At 39.8% G+C, this 10,000-nt stretch overlaps 1 protein-coding gene across 3 annotated transcripts in view; it reads left to right on the top strand.

Moving 5' to 3' along the window:
- The window catches only part of LOC145414588 (protein amalgam-like), a 128,619-nt gene that overhangs the window by 47,955 nt on the left and 70,664 nt on the right, over positions 1-10,000 (top strand). For 2 of the 3 annotated variants that reach the window (XM_080284110.1, XM_080284109.1), the window contains exon 3: positions 3,147-3,173. The exons of the other annotated variant lie outside the window; for it this stretch is intronic. In XM_080284110.1, coding sequence (XP_080140236.1) covers positions 3,147-3,173 — 27 coding nt within the window. The remainder of the gene's footprint in view (positions 1-3,146; positions 3,174-10,000) is intronic. 3 annotated transcript variants of the gene reach the window in all.

Genomic DNA, 10,000 nt, shown 5'->3' with positions numbered 1-10,000 from the left:
TATGGTGGTGGTGGTGTGGTGGTGGTGGTGCAGAGGGGTAGGGGGGAGTGATGAATATTACTGTGATGATTGTGAATAAGAATAGGAGGGGGGGGGGATAGGAGGAAGATGGATAGAAGGACTGGGTGAATACTGTCAACCAAAACAAGAGTAATACACACACACACACACACACACACACACACACACACACACACACACACACACACACGAACGGAACATTTAAGCTTATTACCCACCCGACACGCAAGCAAAGTTCGCTGCCCTTCCTTCATCAAAGCAACAGTTCCTTCTCTCTCTCTCTCTCTCTCATGCCAGACCCGTTAATCCAGTCCAACCGAAAAAAAATGATCCTAGTCTCAGTATCACCACTCCTCTGCGCTCCCTCGCTCCAATCCAAGTCGCCCTTTCTCACACACTCTTCTATTTTACCCTCATCCTCTTCCAAAACGCCTTTATTTAAACCCAGTAAAGATCAATACTCTTTCAGTTCGATCGAGGGCCAAGGGTAGCCATACTGGAGGGTTGATTTGACTAGTAACCAAGGAGATTCACCCTCATTACCATGGCTCACTGAGAAAACACGTAACCACGATACAGTATTCAAGTTCTGGGAGTGGGCCAGTTCCATCAGGTGAAAGTAGACAAAGTATAGTAGCTGATTATGGTGAAAATAATAAAAAGGTATCGTGGCTAACAGAACAATACAATATAATACAATACGATATCAATAGAAAAGGTAAGATAAAATGGAAAAAGACAGGTAATATAGGTGTTGTGAAAATGGTTAGTGGTAGTGAACAAAGGCGTGATGATTCAAGGAAATAGCGAGGGTGACCTGGGTACGTGCGAAGTCAATGTGAACACTGTTATGATTCAGGTATCAATTATTCAGTCGTAACCAGCATGCCACTCCGATATCTTCAGTCAGTGCGTCTCTCTCTCTCTCTCTCTCTCTCTCATTTTGTGTGTGTGTGTGTGTGTGTGTGTGTGTGTGTGTGTGTGTGTGTGTGTGTGTGAGAGAGAGAGAGAGAGAGAGAGAGAGAGAGAGAGAGAGAGAGAGAGAGAGAGAGAGAGAGAGACGTCCTTGGGCTGAAAAGGTTAATATCAGGCTAACTAACACATTACGGTCATGTAAAAAAAAAAAAAATGTGCCTTTAAGATGCGCTGGTCTGAGTCAAAAGGTCTCAAGGCCGACCAAGGGACCTCAGACGCTCAGTGTGGTCCTTAAGACGGAATTGGAGGTGAAAGGAGGGGGGATGACGGCAAGGGGAGGTGAATGGAGGTGTGAGGTGGAGGTGCATGGAGGAGTGGAGGGAGGGAGGGAGGGAGGAGTGGAGAGAAGGAGGGAGGAGTGGATGGAGGGAAGGAGGGAGGGAGGAGTGGAGGGAAGGAGGGAGGGAGGAGTGGAGGGATGAATGACAGGGAGGCAGGGGAAAATGAAAAAGGGTTGGCTGGTTGGAAGGGTAGATGGAAGAGTGAGTGAATGGGTGGAGATGCAAATGGACGAAAAGGGATGGAAGAAAGCAGAGATGGAAGGAGAGTGGATAGTTTGAGAGGTGGACAGAAGGTACGAATGGAAGGAAATGGATGGAAGGAGGGAGAAGCATGGAAAGAAGAAAAGATGGATGGCTTGAAAGGTGGATGGTCGATACGAATGGATGGATAAGTGAATGGAATGAACGGAATGAAAGCAAGGGATAAAGATACGAAGAATGGAAGGACGGAGGAACGAAATAATAGCAGGATGGAAAGGAAGGAAAGAGAGGTAGATGGAAATAAGGACGGAGGGAGGAATGGGTGGATGAGTGAAGACAAACAGAGAAGTGGATAAAAAGAAGGGGTGGATGGACAGCTGGATGGGTGGGAGAGAGAAGTAGATGGAAAAGAGGATGGATGGATGTGTGGAACAGAGAAGTATATGGAGTAAGGGAGAAAATGATGGATGGATGGATGGATGGATGGAGACTAACAGGCCAAACTGCATCTCTTGGGAAATCAACGGAGCCGCCGCTGCTTCCATTAACCCTGTACTGTTGATGGCTATTCAGGGGGTTTTATTTGTCCCTCTATGGTGTGTGTGTGTGTGTGTGTGTGTGTGTGTGTGTGTGTGTGTGTGTGTGTGTGTGTGTGTGTGTGTGTGTGTGTGTGTGTGTGTGTGTGTGAGAGAGAGAGAGAGAGAGAGAGAGAGAGAGAGAGAGAATTCAGCTCTTTTATACAGCAAGGAGTCAAAGGGTTCTCGCCTCTTCCTCTCACTCACTCTCTCACTCCATCTCATCGCTGGACTGTTGCATCACTCCCACTTCACTATCGCTATTACACACTCTTCTTCACTGCCTGCCTGCACTCCCCTTTAGGGCGGACACACAACAACCCACACTCTTACTCCGTTTCAATCTACCTGTTCAGGCTTTCTTTACCCTCTGTCAACTGGTCTGCTCTATAATAGTCTTCCTCTGTCTGTCTTTCTCCCTGGCTACGGCTTTCAGTTTTATAAAATGTGTTCAGGGATCGTGAAATGACCGGATCACTGTTTTGGCTCTGTCTTTCTTTGTAAATCATCATCATCATCATTATTATTATTATTATTATTATTATTATTATCATTATTATTATTATTATTACTTATTTTGCAAGACTTAAAGCATTTTATTCCATCTTCATTAAAAACGGATGGATGGGCGAGATACAGAGGAGTGAGGTGGATGGTGAAAGGAAGAGAGAAGTGGATGGCAAGATGGATGAGCAGAAGAGATGGATAGAAGAATGAGAACACCGATCGCTTCATCTATTCCCGACGCCGCATTGACATGATCCCATAGTCTTTGTCCCTCTTCATTAACGATACTTATCCCACGACACACCATCCTCCCTCATATCCTCACATACTCGTACTTCATCTCTCCTCCTTGGTCCTCATCCTTCATATTCCAACTACACCACTCTTATACACTCTCCTAGTTAGTCTCAACTATCCATTCGCTCCTTATGTTTGGTGGCAGAAATACAAGACAAATGAGTATATAACTATTCACACACACACACACACACACACACACACACACTACAACACCCCACTTACTTAACTCTCTTCACGATCAAATTCATAACATCTTTCTAACCTATTATTTCTTTCTTTCTTCTAGAGATCGTCTTGTCACAGTACTTCGATGGTAGGTAGTTGTGCGCAGGCGTGGTTAATAATAATAACAGTAATAATAATAATAATAATAAAAATAATAATGACGAGACCAATACTGATTTGCTAATACAGTACTGATGACGTGCACAAAAATGAATACGACCGAACATTAACAGCAATAATAATAATAATAATAATAATAATAAAAATAATAATAATAATAACAATAATAACACCAATAACAGCAACTGGCAATCACAACAATCACCATAAAAGCAAGAAAGAAAAAAATTCAACACGCAATAACACACATAATAAAGACAAAAATGACGCTGGTGATTTTTCGGATAAAAAAGAAAAAAAAAATCCCAGGATGCCTTTTGTCCATTAACCTTGCTGCTTCCAGACGATTTTATTCAGCTTAGGAAAACCCCCCTATCGTAGTGAAGGGGTGAAGGAAGGCTGTGTCTACCTCACCCCCAGCTCGAAAAGTCTATCGCAGGGTGAATGAAATATTGTGGTGAGAGTGAGGATACAGGAAAAATATGTGTGTGTGTGTGTGTGTGTGTGTGTGTGTGTGTGTGTGTGTGTGTGTGTGTGTGTGTGTGTGTGTGTGTGTGTGTGTGTGTGTGTGTGTGTGTGTGTGTATGTGTGTGTGTGTGTGTGTGTGTGTGTGTGAGAGAGAGAGAGAGAGAAAAAAAAAGAATGTGTGTGTGTGTGTGTGTGTGTGTGTGTGTGTGTGTGTGTGTGAGAGAGAGAGAGAGAGAGAGAGAGAGAGAGAGAGAAAAAAAAAAGAATGTGTGTGTGTGTGTGTGTGTGTGTGTGTGTGTGTGTGTGTATGTGAAAGAGAGAGAGAGAAAAAGAATGTGTGTGTGTGTGTGTGTGTGTGTGTGTGTGTGTGTGTGTGTGTGTGTGTGTGTGTGCGTGTGCTTTAATACCACCGCAAACCATTATATTATTGTCCCCACTTAAACGCCAGCCAAGAGGACAAGGAGTCAACCACGTCACTAACAACCCACGTGACAAACGACCCTTAATATTTACACCTGTTACACCTATTATTTACCTCTATTAATTAACGACACCCCTCTCAACGGCAAGGGGGATTTAACAAGTCATCCGCCACACTTAACGAGGATAAACGAGGAAACCACCTGATTGTACCCCTATATGAGTGTCAGCGAGTGTCTATAATTCTAGCCTGACAATATCACCCCTGCCTCAGTACCCCCAATAATTTCACGTCTCTATGTTTGTTCAATGGTGCTATAATTTTCACCTAACATGATTATTTAACCTTACACTTCAAAAGACACCCCTATACAAATATATTTCCAATGCATGATATTTTTCTTGTTCGACATGATCGCCTCTACAATTGTAACTAAATAATATGACGCCTGTGTGTGTTCTATGGTGCTATTATTTTCCTTTAACATAAATGGGCAACCCTACACTTCAAAAAGACACCCCTATTGCGACGGGGACACACATATTTCCCGGTGCATGCTGTGTGATACGGGTGGTTGTTTTGACTTGACGTTTCCCTTGGTGTTATCTCTGACTAACACGTGTTTTATTCACAGTCTGTCTCTCTGGGTTTCTGAAATTTGCCCACATTTTGCTGCGGCAGGCTTCAAGATTTCAAATAGTTTATACTCCTGTGGAAGATGAAAGGAGCCATTAGCATAGGCTAATGTAAGATTCTTTACTCGTTTAAAAATATTAGCATCAATTCAGTCACACTTCATTCAAGTTACGAACATTTTTCAACTATTCACTCATTGCTTTCCAGTACATAAATACAAACATACACACATACTTGATTTTAGATTTTATGTGATTCACGCACATAAACACAAAAGCCAGTCAATAGTCATGAATTCTTTGTCATACACAACCTCCTCTTTCTGACTGTACTAATATCCCCAAGACTGCATTTTTTTTTTTTTGTGTGTAAAATATATTAAATCCATTCACACAAAATATATATACTGTATATATTTTTTTCATTCATAACTTTCTGATGCTTATAATCGGGATTTCCAAAACCCATACGTGGATTGTGACGATATATACTACTACAGGCAATCACACATTATTTCACAAACTTTCAAAGCTCAAAAGTACTTGGCAGAAATTTGACACACATTTCAGTCGTCTGACTAGTACGAATGATGCACAAGATAATTAAAATGCAGTGTATATTTTGTTATTCACGTTTTTTGATAACTGAGTCAACCGAGGCTTTAAGAAATGTTTGGTACCACTAAAGCACACTAAAGACAATCTACATAATACAAATTAACACATTTTGCGGGTGTATGAAAATTATATGAGCTGGGTATCCATAGTACCATCACAGAAAAAAAAAAGGCTTTGAGAACACAAGTGAAAGGGGGTAACAAAAATATCAGATTCTTCAAGTTACAAAACCTGAGCCATCTTTAATCATTCTTCCAGCATTTGCAACTTTTCTGTCTAATATTTAGCATCAGAGAAACTAAATATTGTGTTATTTACCAACAATCTCAGTAAGAGAGAACGTGTTAATACCATCTGCTACAGTTTGCCAGTCATTCTCATCTTGGCGTTCTGAAGATGACGTCCAACTTTGAATAAATCTTTGAATAAATCTTTAATACTATCAGCTACATTCTGTCCGCCACTCTTACCTTTTTATCCCGAAGTCCATCCTCATGAATATCAGAACCGCAGACTGCATTGTACTCGTATCTGAAAGCAATGAAATGAGACGTGATGAATAACAGGGACTCTTTACACCATATTATACATTTTTCTTTTATGCTCAACATGGCTTTCTGAGATTCAAAGCTCCAGGCCAAATTTTAATCCCTTTGATTTTCCCAGACGATTATATTCAGCTTAAGGGAAACTTTTCGAATTACAGTTATTATTATGAAATGTTCACAGGCCTCTCACCAAGATTAAAAAAAAAAAAAAATTAATAAGAAAAATAATCGGAAATACAAAAACTAAAATATAAAATGCGTCCTCGGTTTGAAAGGCTTAAATAATAATTTTTTTTTTTACATACAATAAAAATTTTCACTTAAATCATTGTTACATTCAGTAATTAAAAAAAAAAAGTACTGAAAGATACCTCACAAAAATTCATATTAGTATTTCAATTCTCGACAATCTGGCATTTTAACTTTACAACAAGTCCTCAAAATGTTATAGTTATTTTAATGATATAGTTTTAAAAATACGAGTGCCTTCAAATATCTTCATTAGTTTGGGGGCTTCCAGAGACAAATCACCAAAATCTAAAGGAAACTGAAAAGCGGGAGAGTAAACTGATTTTTCTTACAAATAATGAGTAGAAAAAAAAATATATATATATATAGACTAAATTCCCTTCAGTTATACATTAAATTATTCACAGCACAGTTTTCTGAAATTTGTACCCAAGAATTTAATATTAATGAGTATTTTGACATATGAAGGATGGGAAGGGAGACTGGAGAATTTTCACACACACACACACACACACACACACACACACACACACACACACACACACACACACACACACAACCTGTCTTTTTGAAGTTTATACTCAACAGCTCCTGACTTCAAAGGAATTCTCCAGGGGTGAATAATAAGAGGAGTACATTTTCTCTCTCTCTCTCTCTCTCTAATGACCTTCGCTGTTACGATGCCAGGATGAGTTTCTTTAATCTAACACTCTCTTGCATGTTAACATCTAACATTCCATCTCTCTCTCTCTCTCTCTCTCTCTCTCTCTCTCTCTCTCTCTCTCTCTCTCTCTCTCTCTCACACACACACACACACACACACACACACACACCTCTGGTCCTTCCTTTCTAAGCTCGGGTAGTCAAAAAATAGACACACACACACACACACACACACACACACACACACACACACACACACACACACACACACACACACACATACTTCCTTAAGCCTGTTTTACGCCTCTATATTATCAGACACGTACACACAGAGCCTAGAAATATTTGACTAGCATTCCATCTACTCTTAGGCGATACAAGGCTAACCCCTTTACCACGAGGGCGCGTTTTATTTTATTCCTGCTGACTCCAGACGATTTTGTTCAGCCTTAGAGGGGTTTCTCGAACTGGAGGGGTTCAGATATAAACCTTCATAAATCCCTCCAGTACTGTGGGTTCTAATCTGAAGGAAATCGTCTCAGTAGGAGGGTTTAATTAAAATGAAGGCCTTGTTGAAGAGATAAGGGGGAGAAAAAGCACATGCTACTACAAATAAATAAATAAATAAATATATGAATGTACGTTTATGAGGCACATATAATACACTGACAGAGGCTCTTCAGTACGATGTCTCGAAATATATTCTTCTCACTAATGCCAGACAGTCTTCAAATACAACCTAAATTAATCCCCTCACTACTAAAGGTCCTTCATATACTGGCAAAAAAAAATATTGTCTGTCAGAAGCAAGGAATAAAATAAGGGGTTGCAAATGAGCCAGTAAATCCCACACAATAAAGCTGCCTTTATTGTGGGGAAAGATGCGTTCTGTGTGAGGCAGGAGAGAGATTTCGTATATCATTTTTTTTTTCTAAACATGAGCAATAAAACTTTCTGATCTCCGGATAGTCGTTATAAATTTCTACACGATCCTCCCTTTTGACTCCGTAAAAAAAAAAAAAAAAGAAAAAAAAAAGTTAAAAATCAGATTCCTCGATGAAAACAGGCGATAAATAATACACCAACCTAAAACAGAGGCCTTGTATAGGACATGACGCACGGACACCTCTATGTAAACAAAACACTGTTACCATGACAACCATCACACCTGTCCCAAGCCACCACCTGTGTCATAACAAGAGTGGCGAAGCAGGTAAACACAAGAATACCACCGCTTTATTCCTAACCCCTTCAATCCCATGATGTATTTTGTTATTTTTGTTGGCTCTATTTCTCTCTCTCTCTCTCTCTCTCTCTCTCTTACTCCATCTCGGCCTAAAACTGCCACCTCTCCATCTTGAAAGCTGAGCTGTAACGAAAGATTAACATTAGATTATGTTGCCAGAAAAGATTAAAACTATTTTATGGTGCTAGAAAAGATTAACATTATATAATTTTGCTACACGCTTTTAACGCTATTTGATGCTAGACGCGAAGAAGTGCTATGGAAAGGATGTGGTATTTTCTTTCCCTTTGTTGTGTGGAGCAGGGTCAAACTTGGGCGGTAATTTGCAAGGTCGTTAGTAATGGGTTAACATGGCTGTGCCTTTATATATATATATATATATATATATATATATATATATATATATATATATATGAGAGAGAGAGAGAGAGAGAGAGAGAGAGAGAGAGAGAGAGAGAGAAAGAGAGCACTGTGCAGCAAGACGATTTTTCTGGAGAGGGTACACCAGGACAAAAAATCCACCGCAACATTTCAGCACTAAGATTTTAAAAAACACTTTACCAACACAATCTGAAAAAAAATATGAACAAATGGATTACCACGTTCAATGGCAGTCGCACGTATCACTGTTAATATCTACCTGACCTCCAATGCACAAGGAAAAAAAACTCTCACTGAAAACCGCTCCTCTCTAATGCAAACAGACAGCGGAACAGCCATCTTGACTTAGGACACTAAAAAGCTCTGTAAGGATGACACTGCCTTATGACACGACTGCTTTATGACACAGAGTTCACGCTTGCACCTGGAGACAAAATAAATAACGCAGGAAAATACAACACTTTCTTTGTATAGCCATGGCGGATGATTTTCTACTTACCCTGTCATGTAAATAAATAAAACTGTTACCACGGCAACCACCACACCTGTACCCATCCACCTGTGCCATAAACAAGAGGAGTGTGGGGGGAAAATAGGAGACTCGCTTCGCTCTACTTAAAACACAAGGAAATCCCACAAAGCTGTGTTTATTATGGGACGCAGCTGAGAGGTGTTACGTGTGTGTGTGAAGAGACGTTTTATTTATATTTTTACCCACTCACGGTCGCGTCTACCACTGCATTTTATCTATCTATCTATCTATCTATCTACTTAAAAAGATATAGATAAAGATATGAGCTTCGACCAGATGATTGCATTCAGCTGAGGGGGTCAAAAGAGCATCAATGCTACCTGACTTTCTCATTTAGTTTGATACTTTCTTCACTTTCCTTCACATCACATTTTACGTTTTCAATTCATTTTTTACGCACTTCACTCCCCTTCAGGTTGGTTATTATTCATTTTTTATACATTTGACTCTAAAATCTGTGACTCTTTATGCACTTCTCTACATACTTCTGAACATGCCGTATATAATAACCCTTTCAATCCGACGATGTATTATATTTCCACTGCCACTAGATAAGTAACTTCAACTCAGATCACTGTACTCCTTTTACTCTAACTTGGCCTAAAATTGATATCTCCCCATCGTGACCGCTGAGATGTAACAGCAGAGTAACACTGAAATATAATGCTAGTCACGAAGAAGTGCAATGGCGAGGATGTAAAGCCATAGCACTGCCTTTTATCTGCCACTAAGGAACGTGAGATAAGCTGCAAGAGGACGAAAATCTAGGCCAAGTTAAGGTAAATAGGATATAGTTGCAAATGCGTAATCCTCCTCAAACCAACAACGTATTTTTTCATCGTATTACCTCCATATGTATTATTTGTTTATTTATTTATTTATTTACGTATTTATGTATTTATTCTTAATCTTTGGGAAACCCTTCGTAGTGAAGGGAGTTGCAACCATCCCTATTAAGCTACTCCATCCCCACTATGTTTTTCCTTTAATGCAAGGAAGAAGGAACCAAAGGCCAGAAGCCCTCAAGATTGTTC

The sequence above is a fragment of the Coenobita brevimanus genome, chromosome 100 (genome assembly GCF_032717465.1).
Source record: "Coenobita brevimanus isolate Jiangsu-jjx chromosome 100, ASM3271746v2, whole genome shotgun sequence".
Classification (NCBI taxonomy): domain Eukaryota; kingdom Metazoa; phylum Arthropoda; class Malacostraca; order Decapoda; family Coenobitidae; genus Coenobita; species Coenobita brevimanus.
The sequence above is the reverse complement of the archived record's forward strand: the minus strand, read 5'-3'. Positions and strand labels throughout refer to the sequence as shown.